Consider the following 27,210-nt stretch of genomic DNA (forward strand, 5'->3'; position numbering starts at 1 on the left):
AGTTTTTTAAAATGGCCCAGGTGGTACTATCCAACTGAATTGATGGGAAGGTAATGATGTGAGGTTAATGAACTTTTATACAGAAGTACTTTCCTAATGAAATACTCATGTCTTTAAAAATGATGCCTCATATCCTGTTAAAGATCTTATGTAATATATTAAATATGTATACTTTTTATTTTTTAAAAAGCCTCGAAATTCTGAATTCTGAAAATACATCTAACGTGAGAGTTATGGGTAAAGGATCATGTGCATGTGACTGCACAGTGTTCACTGAGTACCATGGGCCAAAGGCACGGCCAAGTTCATTTCTAAAAGCTCATGATAACCCTGGTGAGTTGTCTTATATAGTTAAGAAAATTGAGTAGAGTAGATCCAAGACAGAGTTTGGATCCAGGTCTGTCTGACTATATACTTCTTAACTGTGGCAGGCCACTGTCTCCACTAAAGCAAAGAAAGATATGGAAAATGGGTAAGGATTGCATGAGAAATCAAATGGAGTAGAAGGATAAAAAAGGATTTGTTGAAGATGAGTAGAATCAATGTGTTGTTTAGTCAATAAGTCCTGACCAACTCTTTGTGACCCCCACAGACTGTAGTCTGCCAAGCTCCTCTATCCATGGGATTCCCAGGCAAGAATACTGGAGTGGGTTGCCATTTCCTTCTCTAGGGGATCTTCCCAACCCAGGGATTGAACCCTGGTCTCCTGCGCTTCTCCTGCATTGCAGGAGATTCTTCACAGCTGAGCTACTGGAGAAGCCCTTAGAATCAATGTACAACAATATAAATTAAAGAAAAATATGGGCTGAAGTTAAAGCACAGATAAAAGAAAATGGCAGTGGCTCTGAGGGCCCTGTAATACAGAATGGGCTACATGAAGCAAGTTGAAGATCCTCAGGCTCACTGTGTTGACCAATTAATACAGGTCACATAAGGATGCTCTACAGAAAAGAAATAAAGGAAGGTGAAGACGCCATGGAGATAATGTAAAAACTCACCAAAGAAGAACAACAGATTGGAAGTCAATGAAAACACTAAATAAATAGATATTCATCATCTGTTCATGAGAAATTATAAACTAAAAAGCACATGTTCAGGGTTGAGATCTATTGTAACTTGGAATTTCCAAACCACAATTTGACAGTCGGTGTTTCTAATAGGATTATTACTATGAATAGTAGTTTAAAATATTGAAACACATCAAAATATTATAAAAATTATACTATTTAAATATATTGATACTATTAAAATTATATTATTCTATTTATAATTTTGACTCTAATAATTTTGACTCTTAAATTACATTCTAGTTTTTAATAACTCCAATCAGTTTTGTCATTAGTAAATCTCCAAACAAAATGATGTAATCTGTAAAGACCACCCACCACTTTGGCTTCACACTACTTAATGCCGGCCACAGCCTCTGGAGTAAAAGCTGTAGCCGCCAGGAAGCAAGGCTCTCAGCAGAGTTCTAGGCTACCAATCTGATTGTCCACATGTCTCTTGATGTTTCCCTTACTGTGAATTAAATCTCAGGTTATGAAAAGAAGACTTAAGCCAAGAAGACAGAACAAGGAGCAACAAAGTTAGTCTTTGTATGTCTGAGTGTGCATCTGGCTTGATTTAACCTTATAATATATTCTAAAGGAAATGTGCATTTTGCCAAATATTCACATCTCTGTTCTATTCTTTCAGTGCAGATCCTATGAATGATAACTACATATGACTTTAACATTCCCTCATGTTGTGTAGTAGCCTTTAAACCTCCCTCTTTTAAATGCTGGCCAAATGCATCAGAACAGCTTTAAAAGCTGATCTAGTTGTGAGTAGAGGAAATTCAATATTGTTTCTCCCAAACTCTTGGGAATAATGCCATTATAAATCACTGATACTTCCTCAAACTTGCTAGGAACTAAGAAGACAGATTTTAGCAGAGTCTTTTCCCAATCACATCACCCCAAATTTGAAGGAGGCCAGAACAGAATAGCAAACAGAATGACTTCTACATATGTGTTTTGAAACAATGACTGAAAATCTTAGAATCACGTTAGTGGCTTTCCACAAATAATGTTCGGATTTATTGATGTTGTCTAAAGCAGTGTAGAGATTCTTTAATGTTGTTTCACTGTCTTTTTAAAGTTGCTTAGAAAACTTCTGAAAGGGAATAAATAATATTCATATCTATGGTTGTCTTCTCTTAGAACATTATAAAGAAATATGGTGATGACAAATTTTTAATTAAAAACATTGAAGTAAAACATGTGTAATAAAGTTCACATTATTAAAATAAAAACAGATATTAGTATTCTTCCTCAATACAGAAAAATACATTGATGAGAATATATATTTAAAAAAATATTAGCTCCTGGGAGGTAAATTGAAGACAGAGAAAATAACTCATTTCATACACATTTATTTAAAAATTATGCTTTTTAATGTTTATGATTTTCAGAGGGAGAGGGAGAGGGTGGGATGATTTTAGAGAATGGCATTCTATCATGTATACTATCATGTAAGAATTGAATCGCCAGTCTATGTCTGACACAGGATACAGCATGCTTGGGGTTGGTGCATGGGGATGACCCACTGAGATGTTATGGGGAGGGAGGTGGGAGGGGGGTTCATGTTTGGGAACACATGTAAGAATTTAAGATTTTAAAATTTAAAAAAAAATGCAATTAATATGTATATATATGATAAAATACCTTTAAATATTAAAATAAAAATATTAAAGTCTACCAATGAAAAAAAAATAATAAAAAAATAATAAAAATTTTATAAACATCAAAGAATTGCTGAGTCATACTCTAGTCTCACTTAAGTTTCCTAGGGGAAGAGAATGGAGTATGGCTGATGTTGACCTTAATGTAAGTAGCAGAATAGTCATCACTTAGTTTAAGGAGAAGTAGATAAAGTGACAAGGAGAAGGCAATGGCACCCGACTCCAGTACTCTTGCCTGGAAAATCCCATGGACAGAGGAGCCTGGTAGGCTGCAGTTCATGGGGTCGCTAAGAGTTGGACACGACTGAGCTACTTCATTTTCAATTTTCACTTTCATGCATTGGAGAAGGAAATGGCAACCCACTCCAGTGTTCTTGCCTGGAGAATCCCAGGGACGGGGGAGCCTGGTGGACTGACGTCTATGGGGTCGCACAGAGTCGGACATGACTGAAGCAACTTAGCAGTAGCAGATAAAGAGACAGAATTTGCAACAACAGCCCTGGAGGAATGTATGCCTTGATATCCTGGAGAAAAACAAACATTTTCTTCAAATTATTTGTTCAAAATGACATTGGGTTTCTAATGTGCTCAAATGACTAATGATTTTATAACTGTCCCACAAAAATATAAACAGATATTACATAATCATCTTACATTTGAGAACAAAATGTAAAAATGATGTCACTGCACAAGAATTTATCCAACATGGAAAAGAAATTTAAAAGCCACAATGGGTTTCTTTTTAAATCAAGAGGTTTGCAATAAAAAATAAAAATAATTCTAAAATGCATGTTATTATAGTAAGCATTAAATTTTTAATGTAACAAATATCTTAAGCCAGAGAAAATGATCACAGAATATGATGTTCTTTAATCATTATTGTCACATCTTTATTTTTAAATCTCTTTTCCAAAGATCTAGCTTCACATTTTCTATGCCTGCTAGATAATTTTCAGCTGAAATTCACTCTAAATTGTAACACATCCAAAATCGCTATTATCTTATTTTCCAAATTATCTCTTTCTAATTCCCATAGATCTGGACATAGAACCTACATCCTACCAGAAAAGAGGTTCAAATCTCAGAGTACTGCCAGGTATTTCTATTCCTGCTAGAATTCAATCAACTTTCAAGTTCTTTCAAATCATACTGTTAAAGAAAATGTCTGATTATAGCAGTCTCCTATTGATTAACCTTTCATGTCCTTCTATAGGAAAATACATTTTATAGGCTTCCCTGGTGGCTCAGGTGATAAAGAATCTGCCTGCAGTGCATGAAACCTGGGTTCAGTCCCTGGTGGGGAAGATCCCCTGGAGAAGGGGATGGCAACCCTAGTATTCTTGCCTAGAGAATTCCATGGACAGTGGGGCCTTGTGGGCTATAGTATGTGTGGTCCCAAAGAGGAGGACACGACTGAGTAACTAACACTTTCATGGGAAAATCCACATATTCTTTCTTTCCTACAGTCTATGACCAACCACATTTGTTCCAAACCCTTTCCAGTTTTATATTCCATTGTTTCTCTTTGATTCACTCTAACCCAGCTAAACCAACATGGATCAACTAGTATATTTTCTTTTTTCTTCATTTCCCCACATTCTATTAATAATGAGTTCATTCCCATTTCTCATACTGAACACTAGCAATTCTTTAAGACTTATTTCAAAGGCCACCATTTTCATGAAGAAATCTCATTTTACCATGCTATAAAAATTCTTAACTTCCTGAAATTCCAAATTACTTGACTTTTACATCCTTTATTATGATTCCACTTCTTTAATTTGGCATAATTTTTTTTCTGGTATTAATAGACTTAAGTGTCTTGAGATCAAGAATTCTTTCTAAATCATTGTATATTTCACATCATCTTACGCTCAGGAGATATGCATTCAAGTATCAGTTAATGTAACACTGGAGAATTAACCTGAGAATGAATAAGGGTTTCAACAATGGGCAATTCTTCTAAAATTTATTCATTCAACATATATGTTTTAAGTATTACAAAGTTACAGGAGCGCCTATAATTTCACAAATGAGGACTGTTCTAAAAGTAAGACAGGAGATAATGAGCCAAAAGTGAAAAATCCATCATAGTTAGTGCAACATCTTGACTCTAAACATTTTGACAAATATAACATTTCCGTATTTACTGTTTTACTTGAAGGAAAAATTAGTATTTAGTCATATATTTACATGAGAAAATATGCTAAATATTAAACAGAAAGCTCCTGGAAATGTATGTAAATGAGATTTTCACTAACTTCAATGGAATGTGTATATTATCTCAACTCTCTCAAAAAAAAAAAAACAACCCACTAAGATAATAGTTTAAGAATATAAAAATATAGACAATACATAGGGAACAATACCAACAATGGAAAGATGTAAGAATATTTTGAAAGATAAAATGTGGATGAGATGGTGGTTTGGGAACTGACTGAAACAAATTTCAGAGCTGAAATCCCACTATCTTCAAAAAGGGGATCACCTTGAGAACAAAGTCCATCCTTCCTACATAAGTTTGGGGAAACTCAAGTCTTAAAGAGACAACAGGAGAAAGCTGAGCTTGGATTTATATGATTTTTTTTTTTAAGTGTCCATGTCTGTGTATGGGTTAACTTGATGTCCCCAGATTACCTTACCCCAAGCACAAGCCAAGCAACTCTATCCCCAGAAAACCAAACACCAGTTGGACCAGCAGAGGTGGGCCAAAAAAGGGCTCAGGATGCAGGAACAACCCATACCGTGGAAAGTAGCGCTGAGATGTCATTCACATGCTCAGGAAAGATTTAATACAAGTAGCCTAAGTGCCGTTTCACATTTACACCTCCCAAACTGAGCTCTATAAATCCTCATCATAACCTGCTCTCTCCACAGCCCTCCCTATCTTAGTTAGTGCAGCTCCAGTTGCTCAGACCAAAGCAAACAAAACCAAACCTTAATTCTTCTATGTCCTTCACATACCCAGTCTAACAAGAAATCCTGCTAACTCTAACTTTCAAATAAATCAGGAACTGCCACCAGCTCCACTCTGAGCATCGTCACACCCCGGTTGGATGACCTCAGTAGCCTCCCAACTGGTCCTCTGCTCTGCTCCTTTCTCCCTTCATCTTAACACAGCAGCCGGAGTGACCCTGTTAAAAAGTAAGCCAGGTGATCTCCTTCCTCCACCCAGAGACCTCCATTGGCTCCTTCCTCTCTTAAAGTAAAAGCAAAAGCCCTTGCAGTGTTATATAACCATACCAACTCTGACTCCTCATGACTTCTCTGGCCTTATCTCCTACCATCTTTCCTTTGTCTTAGTGTATTCCAGACACACTGATCTCTGACCTTGCCAACTCACTCACACACACACACAAACACACATACACACTACACACACAGATACAAGTCAACAGATATCAACTATAACTCAAGGTGAGAACTGCCTGGTGTTTGAACAGAAAAATGACATGGTCTGGTTTTCACTTCAAAATGATCACCCTGGTTGCTTGTTAAGATTAAATGGTAGGTGAGTAAGGCAGACGGATGGAGAGCCACCAGGAGGCTATTGAGAGAGTCGTAGACAGGACCTGGGTGACAGCCACAGAAATGGTGAATATACTTTCGAGGTAGAACCAAGAAAATCTGTGGGTGGATTGTTGACTACGCTTTTTAAAAAAAAAAAGAAAAGACAAAAGTCAAGAACGACGTCCAGATTTTCAACTTAAGTAACCTGGACAACTGAGATGGTATTAACTGAAGTAGGAGAAGATAAATAAAGATTAGTTCAATTTTAGAAATGTTAATCATGATGCCTGTTAGACACCCAAGTGGAAGTTCCTTGTAGACAACTGAATATAGGTTCTTGAATTTCAGAGGTGGGGCCTGGGCTGGAGATATAAATTTGGAAGATGATAGTATACAGATACATCAAGATTAGGTAAGACCATTAAAGAAATGGATCTAGCTGGAGAGGAAAAGAAATTCAAGGAATGGACACTGGAATGTTCTTATATTTAGAGGTCATGGGATGATGAGGAACAGCAAAAAACAAAAGAAAACTGAGTAAAGTACCCGGAAACCTAGAAAACAAACCAGGTGAGTGAATATCCTGGAAGCAAAATGAAAGCAGTATGTCAGTAAAGAAGTGGTCAGCTGGGCCAAATGGTGCTGAAAGGTCAATCCAGTTGAGGACTGGGAAATGACCCTTGGACCTAGAAATAACATGGGCACCGTTGACCTCAATGTTTAAGTTGAGTGGTATGGGCAAAAGTTGATGGATTTAAGAGAATAAGAGGAGAAGAATTAAAGAAGTGAGAAATGGGGCAGTAGCTGAAAGGAGATCTGAAGTCAAGAACGGATCTTATCGATCATTTTTTCTTTGGTACCTAAGTAAAAGGAAGCATTCAAAAATACCAACTGAATAAACCAAGTTTAATATTAAACAACAGGTTTGCTCTGAATACACTGACCTATTTGAGTTCATATATCATGCAGGCTCATATCAGGCACCGAAAGAATATTTTCTCCAGGAAAAAAGTCAAACTAGAGCAATTAGATAATGTCAACTTTTCAGAGAATTCGGATACCCTGTTAAGTTTCCTGAACACTAGTGACCTTTTGGAGCAATTCCTATCACCGTGCCTGCTCTATGTTTAAGACACACTGTTGCCTTGCTAATCTATCATCTATCTCAGCTGAGTTTCTAATGTATCTAAGCATAAGATTTGTTAAGGCCTAGAGAAAAGCAAATTTTAAGAGTCAAATAGATGAGACCAAGACCCGAGATCAAAACAACCAACGAAGACTTTCTGGTTTTATCTAAATCCATGGAGTAAAATAAATAATAATAATAATAATAGTTTGCCAGTCTTAAGAAATCCATGGCCATTCTTGTCTGGTTTTCACTGAAAATGGGAAAGACTAAACCCAACTGACTGGATGAAAGATGAAAAACAAAAAGCAGAACAATGATGGGAAATGCAGGCATGCTACGTAAAAGTACAGACAATAACAAACTAACAACGAGACTTTCCTGTGACTCATGGAAAAATATGTGAAATCAGGTTATTCAAGCTTAAAAATAATGAATCATACAACTTAGAATACAGATGTCAGGAAAGCACATGTGTAATTTTGGATAAAAAAAATAATGAAAGGATATAGAGATATTATGAAAACTTTAATCACTTACTACTATAAAAATCATATTCTGTATTATTTGAGAATTCACATAAAATTAATAATAATATCTACCTCAGTTAAATACTAAGAGATATTACACTCAGTAGTAAGCAATAGGTTTCATGCTTTCTTAAGTTGGGCTTTTAAAAACTATCTCTGATTTATGCTTCAAATTAGATGAGAGCATTCCTTAATGCATTTGTTTTGGTAGAAAATCCAAACTTTGGTAATTACAGAGAACAGCTAGAAAATGCTTAAAAGATCAACCAGTTGGTCAAAAATAAAATGAGAATTCTACCCAAGATTTTAAGCCAATAAAGACTGAACAATGGAGAAGAACCAGAAAACTTGAATTTTGACTTCAACTTTGTCATCAACTGTGATACTTTGGTTTCTTTGATTCTTTAAATAATTTATGCTTTAGGTACCTCTTCCCTGACAGCAGAACAAGTCAATCTGCTGTTTGGACTACACATTTTTAAAGTTCAAGAACTTTCAATAAACTAGAATTTATACATGTCTCAAGTTTAAGTTTTGAAAATAGAATTATCTCACAAAAGGTATATTTTAATACATAAATTTAAATATATCTATCTGCTAGTCACTCAGTTGTGTCCTACTCTTCGTGACCCTATGGACTGTAGCCCACCAAGCTCCTCTGTCCATGGAATTCTCCAGACAAGAATACTGAAGTGGGCTGCCATTTCCTTCTTCAGAGGATCTTCCTGAGCCAGGGATCAAATGCGGGTCTCCTGCGTGGCTCCAATACTTTGGACACCTGATGTGAAGATCCAGTTCATTGGATAAGACCCTCACACAGGGAAAGACTGAAGGCAGAGGAGAAGAGGGTGACAGAGGATGAGATGGTTGGATGGCATCATCGACTCAGTGGACATGGGTGTGGGCAAACACTGAGAGATGGTGAGGGATGGGGAGGCCTGGCGTGCTGCAGTTCATGGAGCTGCAGAGAGCTGTACATGACTTGGCACTTGAACAACAACAACATCTAAGTGTCACGTATAGTGGAAACTGTTGCACTGTTCAGGTCCTCCTCCCTTCTCCCTTTGGCCAGTTTTCAGGATTTAAACTTTCATCTCCCCTATCTCCTAGCTGCTAAAAAGTGTTGCCTGCTGAGTTCACCTCTGAGACTCTCCCGAGGAATCACCATTCACAGCAGAAAGCTTCTCCACCCATGTCTAAGCATCATATCCAAGGACTGTAACTTGGGAGTATAAGGATTTGTCCTCCTGACTTCAAGAAAGGACAGTTCAGGACTATCACTTCCCCCTGTCCCCAGAGCTCCTGTGTGACCTGCTGAGGCCTCTGTCGCATCTATATCACAGCTGAAATTTTATCTTGCCTCATCTGTCCCTCACTCCTTACCACATGTGGACCTGTGCCTGTGTGTGCGGGCACACTAAGTCACCCAAGTCATGTCCAAATCTTTGCAACTCCAAGGACTATAGCCTAACAGGCTCCTCTGTCCATGGGATTTTCCAGGCAAGAATACTGGAGTGGCTTAGCATGCCCTCCTTCAGGGAATCTTCCTGACCCAGGGATAGAACCCATGTGTCTTATGCCCCCTGCATTGCTAGGCAGGATCTTTACTACTAGCGCCACCTAGGAAGCTCCTGATCTAAGCACACTCCCTGACAAATTTCTGGCATGCAAATCTCTACTCCCAATCTGTTTTCCTGGAAGCCCAACCTGAAACATCCAATCCTAAGGGCTAGTAAACCACAAGAGGCACCACCAGTCTTTCAAATGACTGTTTCTAAACCACTCTGTGGTCATAGCTCAATCAGTTATTTCATGATGGAGAAAGAAGCAAAAAAAAAAAAATCAATTTAATTCCATTTTGATTGGTCAGTCATTATCAGAAAAAAAAAATCATAACAATTTCTAACTGACTGAGAACTTACTGTGTACCAAGCACCACACTTAGCACTTGGTTAAATCTTTTAAATTCATATTCAGAGCTACATTGTTGTTCAGTCACTGAGTCATGTCCAACACTTTGAGACCCCATGAACTGCAGCAAAACAGGTTTCCCCTGTCATTCACTATCTCGCAGAGTTTGCTCATACTCATGTCTATTGAGTCGATGATGTCATCCAATCATCTCATCCTCTGTCATCCCCTTCTCCTCCCATTTTCAATCTTTCTGAGCATCAGGATATTTTCAAATGAGTCAGCTCTTCTCATCAGGTGGCCAAAGTCTTGGAGTTTCAGCTTCAGCATCAGTCCTTTCAATGAATACTCAAGACTGATTTCCTTCAGGATGGAGTGGTTGGATCTCCCAGCAGTCCAAAGGACTCTCAAGAGTCTCCTCCAACACCACAGTTCAAAGCATCGATTCTTTGGCACTCAGCCTTCTTTTTGGTCCAACTCTCACATCAATAAATGACTACTGGAAAAACCATAGTTTTGACTAGACAGACCTTTATTGGTAAAGTAATGTCTCTGCTTTTTAATATGCTGTCTAGGTTTGTCATAGCTTTCCTTCCAAGGAGCAAGCATCTTCTAATTTCTTGGCTGTAGTCACTGTCTGCAGTAATTTTGGAGCCCAAGAAAATAAAGTCTGTCACTGTTTCCATTGTTCCCCATTTATTTGCCAAGAAGTGATGTGACTAGATGCCATGATCTTAGTTTTTTGAATGCTGAGCTCCGGTTATTATTATTATCCATGTTTTGTAAAGAAGTAAACAGAGGATAAGTGTGTTAATTATCTTGTCCAAGATCATAGTACTAGTAAGTGGTGCATCTAATCCAAGTTGTTCAGAATTCCAAAATCTATGGTCTACACAACACACTTTGATCTCCATCAACTTTAGTCACCAAACATGTGCCTGCTGGTTGTACCCTGAGAGAAGGCAAGTGCTGTAGCAAAAAACAATCACAACATTCTGAAAAGACCGACCAAATTAGCATGCCTTCTTTATGTAGCAAAGTCAATGTCAAGTATAAGAAATGATGAAGCACTTTAAGTAATGAAAACTCCAATCTTTGGGTTTCTATGAAACTGGTGCTCAAAACTTAGCTTTATTTTGACTGAAATTATGAAAAATACTACAGTGCTTCTGTACCTTATCTTTGCACCAACTTTTTCCCATTTTCAGTTGTAAAAGCATAATCTCCATTTCTATGAAGCCTTAAAAAACCTTCTAGAATTAACACCCAAAAAAGATGTCCTCTTCATCATAGGGGATTAGAATGCAAAAGTAAGAAGCCAAGAGTTACCTGGAGTAACAGGAAAATTTGGCCTTGGAGTACAAAATGAAGCAAGTCAAAGGCTAACAGAGTTTTGCCAAGAGAACATGCTGGTAATAGCAAACACTGTCTTCCAACAATACAAGAGAAGACTCTACACATGGACATCACCAGATGGTCAATGCTGAAATCAGACTGATTTTATTCTTTGCAGCCAAAGATGGAGAAGCTCTATACAGTCAGCAAAAACAAGAACGGGATCTGACTATGGCTCAGATAATGAATTCCTGATTGCCAAATTCAGACTTAAATTGAATAAAGTAGGGAAAACCACTAGACCATTCAGGTATGACCTAAATCAAATCCCTTACGATTACACAGCAGAAGTGACAGATTCAAGTGATTAGATCTGATAGATAGATTGCCTGAAGAACTATGGCTGGAGGTTCGTGACATTGTACAGGAGGCAGTGATCAAGACCATCCCCAAGAAAAAGAAATGCAAAAAGGTAAAACGGTCCTCTGAGGAGGCCTTACAAAGAGCTGAGAAGAAGAAGAGAAGCAAAAGGCAAAGGAGAAAAGAAAGATATACCCATTTGAATGCAGAGTTCCAAAGAATAGCAAGGAGAGATAAGGAAGCCTTCTTCAGCAATCAATGAAAAGAAATAGAGGAAAACAATAGAATGGGAAAGACTAGAGATCTCTTCAGGAAAATTAGAGATACCACGGGAACATTTCATGCAAAGATGAGCACAATAAAGGACAGAAACAGTATGGACCTAACAAAAGCAAAAGATATTAAGAAGAGGTGGCAAGAATACACAGAAGAACTGTACAAAAAAGATCTTAATAACCCAGATAATCATGATGGTGTGATCATTCACCTAGAGCCACACATCCTGGAATGTGAAGTCAAGTGGGCCTTAGAAAGCATCACTACAAGCAAAGCTAGTGGAGGTGATGGAATTCCAGTTGAGCTATTTCAAATCTTAAAAGATGATGCTATGACAGTGCTGCACTCAATATACCAGCAAGTTTGGAAAACTCAGCAGTGGCCACAGGACTGGAAAAGGGCAGTTTTCATTCCAATCCCAAAGAAAGGCAATGCCAAAGGAAGCGCAAACTACCGCACAATTGCACTCATCTCACATACTAGTAAAGTAATGCTCAAAATTCTCCAAGCCAGGCTTCAACAGTATATGAAACCTGAACTTCCAGATGTTCAAGCTGGATTTAGAAAACTTAGAGGAACCAGAGATCAAATTTCAACATCCACTGATCATTGAAAAAGCAAGAGAGTTTCAGGAAACCATCTACTTTTGCTTTATTGACTATGCCAAAGCCTTTGACTGTGTGGATCACAACAAAATGTGGAAAATTCTTAAAGAGATGAGAATACTAGACCACCTGACCTGCCTCCTCAGAAATCTGTATGCAAGTAGAGAAGCAACAGTTAGAAATGAACATGGAAAAACAGACTTCCAAATTGGGAAAGGAGTACATCAAGGATGTCTACTGTCACCTTGCTTATTTAACTTATATGCAGAGTACATCATGAGAAATTCCAGGCTGGATGAAGCGCAAGCTGGAATCAAGATTGCTGGGGAAGATATCAATATCCTCAGATACACAGATGACACCACCTTAGGGCAGATGACACCACCCTCATGGCAGAAAGTGAAGAAGGACTAAAGAGTCTCTTGATGAAAGTGCAAGAGGAGGGTGAAAAAGTTGGCTTAAAACTCAGAAAATTAAGGTCATGGCATCTGCTCCCATCACATTATGGCAAATAGAAGGGGAAACAATGGAAAAAGTGACAGATTTTATTTTGGGGGGCAACAAAATCACTGCAGATTATGTGACTGCAGACATGAAATTAAAAGACACTTGCTCCTTGGAAGAAAAACTACCACCAACCTAGACAGCGTATTAAAAAGCAGAGACATTACTTTGCCAACAAAGATCCATCTAGTCAAAGCTGCGGGTTTTCCAGTAGTCATTTATGGATGGGAGAGTTAAACTATAAAGAGAACTATAAAGAGAGTGCCAAAGGAATGATGCTTTAAAACTGTGGTGTTGGAGAAGACTCTCGAGAGTTCCTTGGACTGAAAGGAGATCCAACCAGTCCATCCTAAAGGAAATCAGTCCTGAATATTCATTGGAACAACCGATGTTGAAGCTGAAACTCCAATACTTTGGCCACTTGATGTGAAGAACTAACACACTGGAAAAGACTCTGATGCTGGGAAAGATTGAAGGTAGCAGGAGAAGGGGATGACAGAGGCTGAAATTGTTTGATGACATCACCGACACAATGGACGTGAGTTTGAGTAGGTTCCAGGAGTTGGTGATGGACAGGGAGGCCTGCATGCTGCAGTCTATGGGGTTGCTAAGAGTCAGACATGGCTGAGCAACTAAACTGAACTGAACTGAATCTCCATTTTAAAAATTAGATGAAATCCAAGCAACTTGAATTTGTGACCAATGTATATTTTATATATTTGTATTTTCCTTATATTGGCACACTATATTAAAGTAAGTATTAGACTTTTCTAGCAGGGGAATTTACTTGACTTTCAACTTTCCACAATATTAGAAGAGCTGAGTAGTGTAGACAATGTAAAACTTTCAATTGCATATTTCTCCTGAAAATACATTTTTATAGTTTCAGTAAATTTCTCTTTAAAATAACCATTATTTTTTGTTGACTCCAACATGTATGTCTTAAAGCAACAGGATTTTTAGAAATAAGAATGCACTGAACATGGCCAGGAGTGAGGCAGGAGCCAGCCAGGGTGGAATAGCTGGCAACACACCTTTCAGACAGGCAGGTCTGTGTTTCTGCCTTGCGTGCGTCACTAATCAATTATGTTATTTGATATCTTCGAGTCACATTATTTTCTGCATCATATAGAGTTAACAATACACATCTTTGAAACTGTAGAAGAATTAAATAATGTAATATTTTCAAAGTTTAAGAAGGAACCTCTTAGGCATTTAATTAGTAGGTACTGTTATCCTTGTCAAAGACAAGATGTGTATAAAATTTTAGTGGGGTTTGGCATATGGGAAGTCACTTTGTTTTGCTTTATTTTAAAGGAACCCATAAAGGAACTAGCCAGTGAAAATGCTTGAAAGGCATTCATTTTACATGTAAGTGTCAAACAGAAGTAATTGTACAAAAGAAGGAAATGGCAGGAAGAGACAGTAAATTAACATAATAGCATAATGTAAAATTTAGCCCAGAAATGTTTTTGCTTCACTCAAATTCATTTCCAGGCAGCAAGATGATTTACCGCTTTTCTTTTTTATGAAAACAGAAACTCCCTTAGGGGATGGTATGAGTGAGCCAGCTAGCAAAACTCCAAATCTGGGAGGGCTATAAGTCATTTCCTAAGCCAACACAAAATGCATCGTACACAGATGGTCTGATGAAAAGAATCTTCCTATGCCTTGAAAATTCTTTTGGAAGCCAAGTATTGTTGCAATTTAAAATATCTATAAGATTTAACTATTTTTAAAACAATCAAACCTTAAATTGATGTTTAATAGGGCAAAATCAAGACATATTAAAAAAAAAAAAAAACAATGTTTAAAACAAGGATGGATGTGAACATAAAACATACTTGCAAAGACAAGATCTATTTTGACCTACAGGTTGCAAGGAAAACCTAAAGATACTGAGAGCATTTGGCAAATGTTGTTCAGTCACTCAGTCATGTCCAATTTTTGTGACACCATGGACTGCAGCACACCAGGCTTCCCTGTCCTTCAGCATCTCCTGGAGTTTGTTCAAAGTAATGTTCACTGAGTTGGTATGCCATCCAACCTTCTCATCCTCTGTTGCCCCCTTCTCCTGCCTTCAGTCTTTCCAAGCATCAGGGTCTTTTCCAATGAGTTAGCTCGTCTCATCAAGTGGCCAAAGTATTGGAGCTTTGCCTTCAGCATCAGTCTTTCCAGTGAATATTCAAGTTTGATTTCCTTTAGGACTGACTGGTTTGATCTCCTTGCTGCCCAAGAGACTCTCAAAAGTCTTCTCCAGCACCACAGTTTGAAATGTCAAATTACCAACAGAAATTAGGAACAAGTAGTTTTCCACTGGTAACCCTGAGAATGGGGCAGTAGAAGTGAAAAAAGGACCTGCTGGCTCTGACCAGATGTTCTCAGGAAACTGTTTGCATTTGTCTTTGGTGGTTCTTCCTCAGCCACCTCTGTCACATGTACATTTCCTGCCCCTTTTCGTAGCTAAATAGTCATTATGACCTTAAAGATTAGATTCAGAATCTGACTGGAAGCTGGCTCTTTGACTGAGAGTCATGTCAGCCAAAGGATTTCTTGCTTCTCCTTCAGTTCAGTTCAGTTCAGTCGCTCAGCCGTATCCGACTCTTTGCGACCCCATGAATCGCAGCACGCCAGTCCTCCCTGTCCATCACCAACTCCCAGAGTTCACTCAGATTCACGTCCATTGAGTCCATGATGCCATCCAGCCATCTCATCCTGGGTCATCCCCTTCTCCTCCTGCCCTCAATCCGTCCCAGCATCAGAGCCTTTTCTAATGAGTCAACTCTTCGCATGAGGTGACCAAAGTACTGGAGTTTCAGCTTTAGCATCATTCCCTCCAAAGAAATCCCAGGGCTGATCTCCTTCAGAATGGACTGGTTGGATCTCCTTGCAGTCCAAGGGACTCTCAAGAGTCTTCTCCAACACCACAGTTCAAAAGCATCAATTCTTCGGCGCTCAGCTTTCTTCACAGTTCAACTCTCACATGCATACGTGACTACTGGAAAAATCATAGCCTTGACTAGACAGACTTTTGTTGGCAAAGTAATGTCTCTGCTTTTCAATATGCTTCTCCTTAATTCCTCTTTTTCTTTTCTCTGCCTTTATCTTTCAAGTAAGAGATGGGAGGACAAGATAATCCATCTTTTAAATATTTCTCAAGGTAAGTCCCAAACACTGACTAGATATTAAGTGTTTTTCACTCTTTCAACAGATATATAGTGTTACTCTGTGTACCAGACACTGAACTATGAATGTATCCTTCAAAAGGCTCCTGAATGTTACGGTCCAGGAGGAGATGTTAGTCATTCAGTTGTGTCTGATTCTTTGCTACCCCATGGACGGTAGCTTGCCAGGGTCCTCTGTCTGAGGGATTCTCTAGGCAAGAATATTGTTGGTTGCCATGCCCTTCTCCGGGGATCTTCCTAACCCAGGGATTGAACTTGGGTCTCCTGCCTTGCAGGCAGACTCTTTAGCATCTGAGAGATAGGCATTAAACAAGTAATTTAATGGCACTAATTGCTGAAGAGAATATGCAGTGTCTTATAAGAGGAAAAGGTCAAAAGAACGTGTGGTATTTGGGGTGTGAATAAATGGAAGGCACAATAATTGGTTCCCATGGCAAAGAGATTAGTTTAGACAGAGAACTTAGAGTGAGAAAGTAAAAATGGGTTAAAAAAATGGATGAGTAAAATTTAATGGGACTATTTGTTAAAGAATGTTTGAAAACCATTAACAGGGTAAAAGACATTGTGAATTTTTAAGTGATATATAGTAAGCACTATTTTCCAAACTATTTTAGGTCATTTTCCCCTTGTTTTTCTTAGGGAATCTTCAGAGAACCATGTCCCTTTAAGAGAACCAAAGAAGTAGAAGCAGCAGAAAGAATAAGGAAAAATCTTGTCTTTTTTTTTTTTTTTAAATCTTGTCTTAATTGAAGAAAGTAAGAGAGAAGAAAACTATGATGGATACAGAATCCCAGGCATCCATCCTTTTCGCCTCATCCAACACATTCTGATGGAGAAGGAAATGGCAACCCACTCCAATATTCTTGTCTGGGAAATCCCATGGATAGAGGAGCCTGGTGAGCTATAGTCCATGGGGACAGAAAGAGTCGGACAGGACTGAGCAGCTGAACAATAACAACAAAATTTTGAACTTTTTAGTCATATTTCTACACCTTGGGATTTCAAGGCTTCCTCATCCTTCACTATCTCCCAGGGTTTGCTCAAATTCATATCAATTGAGTTGGTGGTGCTACCCAACCATCTCATCCTCTGCCGCCCTCTTCTCCTCCAGCCTTCAATCTTTCCCAGTATTGGGGTCTTGTCCAATGAGTCAGTTCTTCGCAACAAGTGGCCAAAGTATTGAAGTTTCAGCTTCAGCTGAATGAATATTCCAATGAATATTCAGGACTGATTTCCTTTAGGATGGACTGGTTTGATCTCCCTGCTGTCCAAGGGACTCTCAAGAGTCTTTTCTAGCACCACAGTTTGAAGGCATCAATTCTTCGGTGCTCAGTCTTCTATATGGTCCAACTCTCACATCCATACATGACTACTGGAAAAACCATAGCTTTGACTATGTGGACCTTTGTCAGCAAAGTGAGGTCTCTGCTTTTTAATATGCTGTCTAGGTTTGTCATAGCTTTTCTTCCAAAGAGAAAGTGTCTTTTCAATTTCATGGCTGCAGTCACCATTGGCAATGATTTTGGAGATCAACAAAAGAAAATCTGTCACTGTTTCTACTTTTCCCCCTTCTACTTGCCATGAAGTGATGGGACCATATGCCAAGATCTTCATTTTTCAAATGCTGAATTTTAAGCCAACTCTCCTGTTTCACACTCATGAAGGGCCTCTTCAGTTCCTCTTCATTTTCTGCCATTAGAGAGGTATCATATCTGAGGTTGTTGATATTTCTCCCAGCAATCTTGATTCCAGAGTGTGATTCATCCAGTCCAGTTTTTTTCATGATGTACTCTGAATATAAGTTAAATAAATAGGGTGACAATAGGCTGTCTTTTCACCTTGCTTATATTTTCCTTTGTTGTGCAGAAGCTTTTAATTTTAATTAGATCCCATTTGTTTATTTTTGCTTTTATTTCCGGAATTCTGGGAGGTGGGTCATAGAGGATCCTGCTGTGATTTATGTCGGAGGGTGTTTTGCCTATGTTCTCCTCTAAGGGTTTTATAGTTTCTGGTCTTACATTTAGATCTTTAATCCATTTTGAGTTTATTTTCATGTGCAGTGTTAGAAAGTGATCTAGTTTCATTCTTTTACAAATGGTTGACCAGTTTTCCCACCACCACTTGTTAAAGAGATTGTCTTGCCTCCATTGTATATTCTTGCCTCCTTTGTCAAAGATAAGGTGTCCATAAGTGTGTGGATTTATCTCTGGGCTTTCTATTTTGTTCCATTGATCTATATTTCTGTCTTTGTGCCAGTACCATACTGTCTTGATGACTGTGGCTTTCTAGTAGAGCCTGAAGTCAGGCAAGTTGATTCCTCCAGTTCCATTCTTCTTTCTCAAGATTGCTTTGGCTATTCGAGGTTTTTTGTATTTCCATACAAATCTTGAAATTATTTGTTCTAGTTCTGTGAAAAATATCACTGGTAGCTTGATAGGGATTGCATTGAATTTGTAAATTGCTTTGGGTAGTATACTCATTTTCACTATACTGATTCTTCTGATCCATGAACATGGTATATTTCTCCATCTATTAGTGTCCTCTTTGATTTCTTTCATCAGTGTTTTATAGTTTTCTATATATAGGTCTTTAGTTTATTTTAAATAGCTCAGCTGGAATTCCATTACTTCCACTAGCTTCATGCACAGTAATGCTTCCTAAGGTCTTGCCTTCACACTCCAGGAGGTATGGTTCTAGGTGAGTGATCACACCATCATGGTTATCCAGGTCATTAAGACCTTTCTGTATAGTTCTTCTGTGTACTCTTGCCACCTCTACTTAATACCTTTTGCTTCTGTTAGGTCCTTATCATTTCTGTCCTTTATCATGCCCATCCTTGCATGAAATGTTCCCTTGATATCTCCAGTTTTCTAGAAGAGATCTCTAAAAAGAGAAAGTCTTTCCCATTCTGTCATTTTCCTCTATTTCTTTGCATTGTTCTTATAAGAAGGCTTTCTTATCTCTCCTTCTATTCTCTGGGACTGTTTTCAGTTTGGTATACTTTTCCTTTACTTCCTTGCCTTTCACTTCTCTTCTTTCCTCATCTAATTGTTAAGACTCTTCAGACAACCACTTTGTCTTTTTGCATTTCTTTTTCTTTGGGATGGTTTTAGTCACTGCCTCCTGTTCAATATTATGAACTTCCATCCATAGTTCTTCAGATGCTGTCTACCACATCTAACCCCTTGAATCTACTCATCTCCACTGTATAATCATAAGGGATTGGATAAATAACTCCTGCTTTTTCTTTAAACATTTGACACTTTCTCTCAGTTTGTGTTATTCCTTAAATACAAATGTTTCTGGTCTAGCCATCTTCACAAGTATGTGCTCTCAAGGGGCAAATTCACAGTGCAAATAAAAATTATAATACTTGCTAACATAAATTGACATATGCTTGATACTTTTCACATTCCAGATTGTGTTCTATGTGCTTTAATTTGTAGTAGTTCATTTGAACTATAAGGTGTGTGTGAATAGCTCCTGTTTTTATAATAATATTATACTAAGAAATGAATGTACAAAAAAGATGAAGTAACTTGGCCAAGGTTTCCAAGTTTTCAACTTGAATAATACATCACATTTAACAGCAGTTCCAATAAGTGCTTTCCAGGTCATGCTAGTGATAAAGAACTGTCTGCCAATGCAGGAGACATAAGAGACACAGGTTCTATCCTGGGTTGGGCAGATCTCCTGGAGAGGGCATGGTAACACACTCCAGTATTCTTGCCTGGAAAATCCCATGGACAGAGGTACCTGGAGGGCTACAGTCCATGGGGTCACAAAGAGCTGGACACGACTGAAGTGACCTGCAGACAACACAGCCAATTCCAGAACTCCATCTCTAAACCTTAGCACGTCAACACGCTGTTTTTCTGGACCTCCCCCCATAATTTGTTCAATTGTGGCCCCTGTCTCAATTACTTTTGTTAGAAACTGAATAAAATCTTAACCTCCATCATCAATGGAAAATATTAAATAAATTACACTGTGTTTCTACTGTGACATACAGTGATTAAAAATAATGAGGCATTTACAAATACAGTAAGATGGAAAGTTATCCATGACCTATTGGTGAGTGAAAAAAGAAAACTTTAAAACAAAGGATCCAGCAAATGAATGGCAGACACCCATATATGCCAAAGAATGTAAGGAAATATCTGTAAGACTATTTGTCAAACTCAAGAACAGGACTTGGGAGTGGGGTAATAAGGAAGAGTTATGATGTGATCCTATATGCTTCTGAATTATTTACTTTTTTCATAATGGGTTCATGCTATTTGTATAAGGCAAAAAATAACATTAGGGAATGGGCTAACAATATTTGATGATACCATGATTTAGCTAGATTTTACCGCATTATTTGTTCTATTTTATTTTTCTGACTTTATTTTCCTTTTCCTTCTCCATACATAGCCTAGATGCCAACTACACTGAGCTTTTTCTTTTCTAAACATTTTCTTATGCTTCCATCTCAACCCACAGTACTCTAGTTCCTTAAATTTAATTTCTCTAAAGAAAATCATGCACATTTTATAATTTGGTACATATTTTATAAAAAGAAGAGTCCAAATATTCAGGAAACTTTCTGCATTTTGAATCAAAAATATTTTATAAATTAAACATAATATTTCCTGAAGTTTAAATTTTTAGAAAATAATTAATAGTTACAAAGTTTCTGTCTAGGTAATTATATTTCTTGTAAAAAGATGGTTTACTTAAACATTAAGGATATTGTGACAGCCTTGAATGGTTTTTAGAATGAGGTGGAGTGCACACACACACAACGAGAAAGATTCATTTCATTCAAAACATTAGAAAATCAAAAAACAAGTTTCTTACCATTGTGAGAGTAAATGGATGGTTTTCTAATGCAGACACACTGGGGCAATGTAGAATAATATACTAAAAAACAACAAACAACTTTTAAATGACCGAGAAAGAAGTTCAAATACATTAATAATGCTAATTTTGAAAAAACAGAATAAGGGTATTTTAAAAGTTGCTGGACATTGACTCACCTGGCCAGGTCTTGCTTTAAAATTTTCTTTGACCATTCGGATTTCCATGACATCTGATGGATGACTTGTGACTGAGATGATGGTGACTGGCTTATTGCTCCGGATACACCTGTAAAGCCTTTCAGCACAATATAGGCACAAAGGTCCAGAAATCCAAAGCCAGGTCTAATGGAGAATTTTTGAAATACACTTTAAGAAATACTTGTGTTATAGGACTCTTTATATCCTGCCTCACTGCTCATTTGACACATTACAGTAATAATACAGCAATGATAATTTAATCTGTATTTGAAATAACAAAGTGTAAAGAAAAATGAGTAAAAAGCAACAGATGCTCACTGCAACTTATTGAAATAAGAGTAAAGTATAAAATAGAAGGGAAAGTAATGTCAGGACCCTTCCCTATCCTATAATATTATAAATACTGAGTTGTAAAATCAGTTTATTGAATGCTTGATATTATCTGCTTGGGGCTGTGCTAAAATACATTATATGCATTTTTTTAATATTCATAATAACTCTTTGAAGCAATTATGGTCAGCCTTAATTTTCTGATGAGGAGAAGAAGAATACAAAACCAAATTATCTTGCCACTATCAAGGGTATAACTACCATTAACAGGTAGTTTATTGTTTCATATATCCTTCTGGGCCCAGAAGAAATTTCTCTAAAAGAAGAAAGAGAAGTAAATCTGCAGTATTTTAGTAAAAAATGTACCAGTCAAATATTTGTTTAAAAAAATGAGAACCCTAGGTATTTTTAATGCACACAATATGCATGTATAATACACATATACAAAACGTATAACCAATGTGAAATATGAATATGTACATATTTTTAAATATGGGCATACCACATGTGTCATTCACAATTTACTTTTACATAATATAATATGAACAGAAGATACTATTTAGAATTTGGAAACCATAACAATTTTGCATGTATGCTGGAGGCATAACCCTGATCCCAGGATAACTGCATAGCCTGTGTGGTCAACCTTTCTCCTACAACTACACACTTTATCTCCCTCAAAACTTTGAGGTCCCCAACCCAAATGTATTTTCATGGTCACCTTTTAAAACCTAATCTATAGAGTTATTCCAGAAGGTCCTTCCTTCCATGCAAATCATGCCTGCTCCTCACATTTGTTGGGTTGTCCAAAAAGTTTATTCAGATTTTTGCATTCCCATCTTATAGAAAAACCCAAATGAATTTTTTGGGCAACCCAACAGTTAGAAACTGCATGCAGAGTAAGCATCACAGGACAAACTCTGCAACTTTGGGACAGTCGCTTAGCCTCTGGGCATCACACAAGTAAAGTGGTACTCACAATACCTGCCTTCCCTAACATAAAGGATTGTGTGAAGCCAGAAAAGCTCTGAAGATTGTAAGGCTTAAAATAAATCTAAGGGATTGTTATTAATAAGAAAACACGACTAACACACTCATTCTAAAGGCATCTACAAATCACTATCTTTTGACTCCCCTTTCTTCTTAAAACAGACATTCAGTTTCACTATTTCCCGATTTTCATTTGGTACAGACACAAAATACAGGGTGTAATATCCATGTGGGCAGCTCCCACGCCTCAAGCGAAGATTATGACTCTTATCAAACTACTAATTGGCTATGTGGGGAAGAAGTTTTCTAAGAGCAAGATAATTTGGTTTTGTAATCTTCTTCTACATGTTAGTTTATAGAGGTTGGTCAGAGTATATTTACATATTGAAGCCACAGTTTCCTCATCAGAAAATTAAGGCTGACAATAATTGCTTCAAAGAGTTATTGTGAATATTTTAAAAATGCATATAAGTATTTTAGCACAGCCCCAAGAAGATAATATCAAGCATTCAATAAACTGATATAACAACTCAGTATTTATAATATTATACATAATATTATACCATAATAATATTATACCATAATTTCCTCATCAGAAAATTAAGGATGATGGTAATTGCTTCAAAGAGTTCTCATGAATATTAAAAAAGCATACAATATATTTTAGCACAGCCCCTAGCAGATGATACTAAGTATTCAATAAATTTATTTTACAGCTTAGTGTTTATAATATTATACATAATATTATACTATACTATAATAATTATTATTAGTAATACTAGATTTTTCACTATTATTTTTCTTATTCAACCTACTTTTCTCAATGCATAAGGAATGTATCTTTGCCACCATTCTTACGACAAGCACCAGTGCAACAATTTGCAAAGATCATATGATGAGTTAAACAGGAATTTTCTATATTCTGTAATATCGTAGGTCTATCTCATTGAATGGTAGGCTGCCTATTATATAACAATACATAATAATTTGCTACTGAAACAGCCTGAAACATTCTCTTCTGCAGGAATAATCAAAAACATGCTTAAATGTAATGTTGATCAATTTTTTATGGGAACATGGACTTTGCAGAGATCAATAAAGACATAGGACTAATCTGACCTGTGGAAAATTAGCTTGGAACCTGGGCTCTTCCATACAAATCTTCACAAATGTGTTCTGGGTAAGTTCATCAGGCTTTGAAAATCCTCCAGGAAAAGATTCATGAAAATGATCTGAGAGATGCTCTGGTAAATGAATATTCTGGAAGTGGGTTCCATTAAGATTAATGCAGCCAGGAGGGTGGGTATCTAAATTAGTCTGATACTTCAGCAGCCCTCTAAAATTCATAAAAAAATAAAAACAAAGAGATAAAAAGGAAATTGAAATCAGAGGCACAGTATAATAAAATAACCTTTTTTCTTGTTGACTTCTACTACCATTTATTCAAGAAGTGCTTCTCATATATCTTATATAACAGTAATTGAGAAATCTTAAAAATCTTAACAAATTCATTACTATAGAACTAAATTTAAAAATTTGGCCCTCCCCCAAAATATGCCATAAATACATGGTAGGGAAGAGGCATGCAATCTTTCCAAATATTATTGAATTTGACAGCTTTTATTTCAAGTCTATTAAGCATTTATACAATCACATAGAAGTTTTCACTTCAATAAACACTATAATATGAGTACTTTCACTATAGTTTCAAACACAAATGGAAAAGTACAGGGTTCATATTTGATTTGGCTAAGACGAGACAAAATAACCTGGCTGATTCACAGAGAAATGTTAAACAAACACAATAACAGAAACTGGAAATGTGCATCTCCTATGGTCTGAAAAAAATTAATACACTTCATCAGACCCTAAACCTGTTTACTTTTCAATTTCTCCATAAACAAGAACCACAGAAAAGCCTCACAATAATGAATCAGGAAGGAAAACCTAAAACCCTAAAATCCCATTCTGATTATTTCATATTTTGTGAGATTTAAGATAAGTCTTCAACTTTCTCTGTTCCGTATTTTTTATCAAAAGGAGTTAAGTAAGATCTACTTCATAGGGATAGTGCATCAGATAGATTTATATGAGTTTTTTTTTTTCTTTTGCATAAGTAAATCTTGAAGAAAAAACTAAGACTTTGAAAAGCATTGAAATACTTATTTTGATTTTGAAAGTATTAAAATTTTAGTTTCCAAAATTATTTTTCTTGGTTGGCTAAGAGTGTTTTAAAATTAACCTTCATGCTAAACCTAACCCTAACCCTAAACCTTCATGTTTTAAATTACCCAAATAATTTTAGTATATTTAAAAAGTACATCTTTAAGTTTACCACAGCTACAATAATTATATAAATGATTTTCACAAAGATAATCTTTTAAAACAACAAAGACTATAACAAGAATAATGGTATGAAATAGATCTAACATATGAAAGTTAGGAAAGCAATGACTAAGTCAGTCTTTGGTGGAATGTACCATCTACTCAACTTGATCATTCTCTCATTTTCTCCTTATGCTTATGTTCAATTCCCTTTCACTCTTCACTTTATTTTACTTTCTTCCCATAACTAACCATCAGAGAATACAGAGTACATGTAATGAGCTTCTAAGTAGTGAATTACATTACATAATATCCAGGGTAGGCCACACACACATTTTTTTTGAAGTAATGTAAATATGGTCTAAGTATGGAAGAAATGCACAGATACTGTACAAGTATGAGAGAAGTACGTAATTCTTTATAAAGTTCTAGTCACATAATACAATTGCTGTGCCATTCTACTTAGAAAATCTGATACTTTGGTAGAACTTTGATTATAAGTAATGAGTTACCCAAACTTGCTGCTCCTACTGACTACCCTGAGGGTAGTGACTGACAGGTAGACAGGCCAAAAATCTGGAGCAGGTTTTCTATTGGCCATAAATTGAACAAACTGGCATAATGAAATTGGCATGAGCCTACGTGGTGCTACCGAGTTCAAATACTCAAACATGGCTCCTAACCCTTCAGAATCTTAAGATCCAGTTTAGAAGATATCTTTAGAGAAGCTAAACATAACTCAGACCACAGGTGATGATTTGAGTGGAGTGATTTAATGACAGCTTAGTAACGTATAGTAAGTATGAGGTCCAGTCCAAAGCAATTTATATTCATTTCATATTATCCTCACTACAACTACTGTAAATAGGAATAACTATTTATCAATTAAGAAACTATTTTAACAGATTAAGTAATATCGCAGCAAGTAAGTGGCAGAGCCAAGATTTGAACCCAGGTTTGACTCAAATTCTATGCTCTTCGCCTCTTACTATACAGCATGCTAACTCACTGGATCACTAGATCGTCAAAACTTTCATTTGAAAAAGATAAAGGATGGACAGATCAATATTTACTAAGAAAGTATGTCAGAAAATTTGTAAACATCTATTTCCCACTTGAGTTTCTCTGGTGGCTCGCTCAGTGGCAAAGAACCCGCCTGCCAATGCAGGAGACACGGGTCATATCTCTGGGTTGGGAGGATCCCTTGAAGGAAATGGAAACTCACTCCAGTATTCTTGCTTGGAGAATCCCATGAACAGAGGAGCCTGGTGGGCTAAAGTTCACAGGGTCGCAAAGGAGTCAGACACGACTTAGTGACTAAATAACTAACATAACTAAATAACTAAACAACAACAATGAATTTCCCACTTAAACTTCAAAATAACATACAAGCTGTTTTTATTCCCATTTTACAGACAAGAAACCCATATTGTTTAGGTCAGAGATTCAGTCAGTAGTAGTCAAAGCATGGGGCTTCCCTGGTGGCTCAGATGGTAAAGAATCCTTCTGCAATGCAAGAGACCCGGGTTCAATTCCTGCGTTGGGAGGATCCCTTGGAGAAAGGAATGGCATCGTATTCAAAAACTTGACCTCCCTCATTTCAAAAACCTATGTCATGCAAAGCAAATAAGTTGGTTAAAGAAGGAGACATCAAAGAAAGGAGTTCAATACGAACAAAAGCCTGGAAATTAGGTCAGAGAGATTGTGGTGTGTCTGTGTGTGTGTAAGAGACAGAGAGAGAGTGAGAGAGAAAGAGAGAGAGAAGGGGCTGCTGAACATCAGGCAAGGGAATGTAATTTATTCCTTTTCCTAAATCATAACAGCATTCAGGTTGGACATTACCCCACGTACAAATGGTCCTTATTAGGATAAATGTTGTTGCCATGCAGTACAAATCTTCAGTTCAGTTCAGTTCAGTCGCTCAGTTGTGTCCGACTCTTTGCTACCCCATGAACTGCAGCACGCCAGGCCTCTCCATCACCAACTCCTGGAGTCCACCCAAACCCATGTCCATTGAGTCGGTGATGCCATCCAACCATTTCATCTTCTGTCGTCCCTTTCTCCTCCTGCCCTCAATCTTTCCCAGCATTACAAATCTCCAGGCCAGTCCAATCAAATAAACAATGTTGTTCCTGGTATATAAAGTAGCACAAAATTTTCTAAAACCCCTTTTAATTTGGAGAGCTTTTATGTTATTTTAAGCTGTTCTCAAGTTTAATGGCATAGGTTACCTATGTCTATGCCCATTAAAGTGGTATTTTCTTTGTCTCAGAATATAATTATTGCCATTGAGGAACACGTACTAAAGAGAAAAGATCTACAGACAGACAATGATAAACAAACAAAAATTACCATTCATCAGAAAAAAAAATCAAGCACAGAATCTTGGGGTTTTTGTATAAACACTATGTGTTAGTCACTCAGAGATGTCTAACTCTTTGCGATCCCATGGACTGTAG

The 27,210-nt window shown here is 37.1% G+C and overlaps 1 protein-coding gene across 2 annotated transcripts in view; it reads right to left on the bottom strand.

Annotated features, from left to right (window-relative positions):
* NOX4 (NADPH oxidase 4) overlaps positions 1–27,210 on the bottom strand; it is a 175,551-nt gene that overhangs the window by 76,631 nt on the left and 71,710 nt on the right. For both annotated transcript variants that reach the window (XM_068977093.1, XM_068977092.1), the window contains exons 9-11: positions 23,546–23,762; positions 21,086–21,250; positions 20,907–20,969 (exon numbers count right to left, since the gene is read on the bottom strand). In XM_068977093.1, the coding sequence (XP_068833194.1) occupies positions 20,907–20,969; positions 21,086–21,250; positions 23,546–23,762 (445 nt within the window). The remainder of the gene's footprint in view (positions 1–20,906; positions 20,970–21,085; positions 21,251–23,545; positions 23,763–27,210) is intronic.

The sequence above is a fragment of the Capricornis sumatraensis genome, chromosome 8 (assembly GCF_032405125.1).
Source record: "Capricornis sumatraensis isolate serow.1 chromosome 8, serow.2, whole genome shotgun sequence".
In the NCBI taxonomy this organism is placed as follows: domain Eukaryota; kingdom Metazoa; phylum Chordata; class Mammalia; order Artiodactyla; family Bovidae; genus Capricornis; species Capricornis sumatraensis.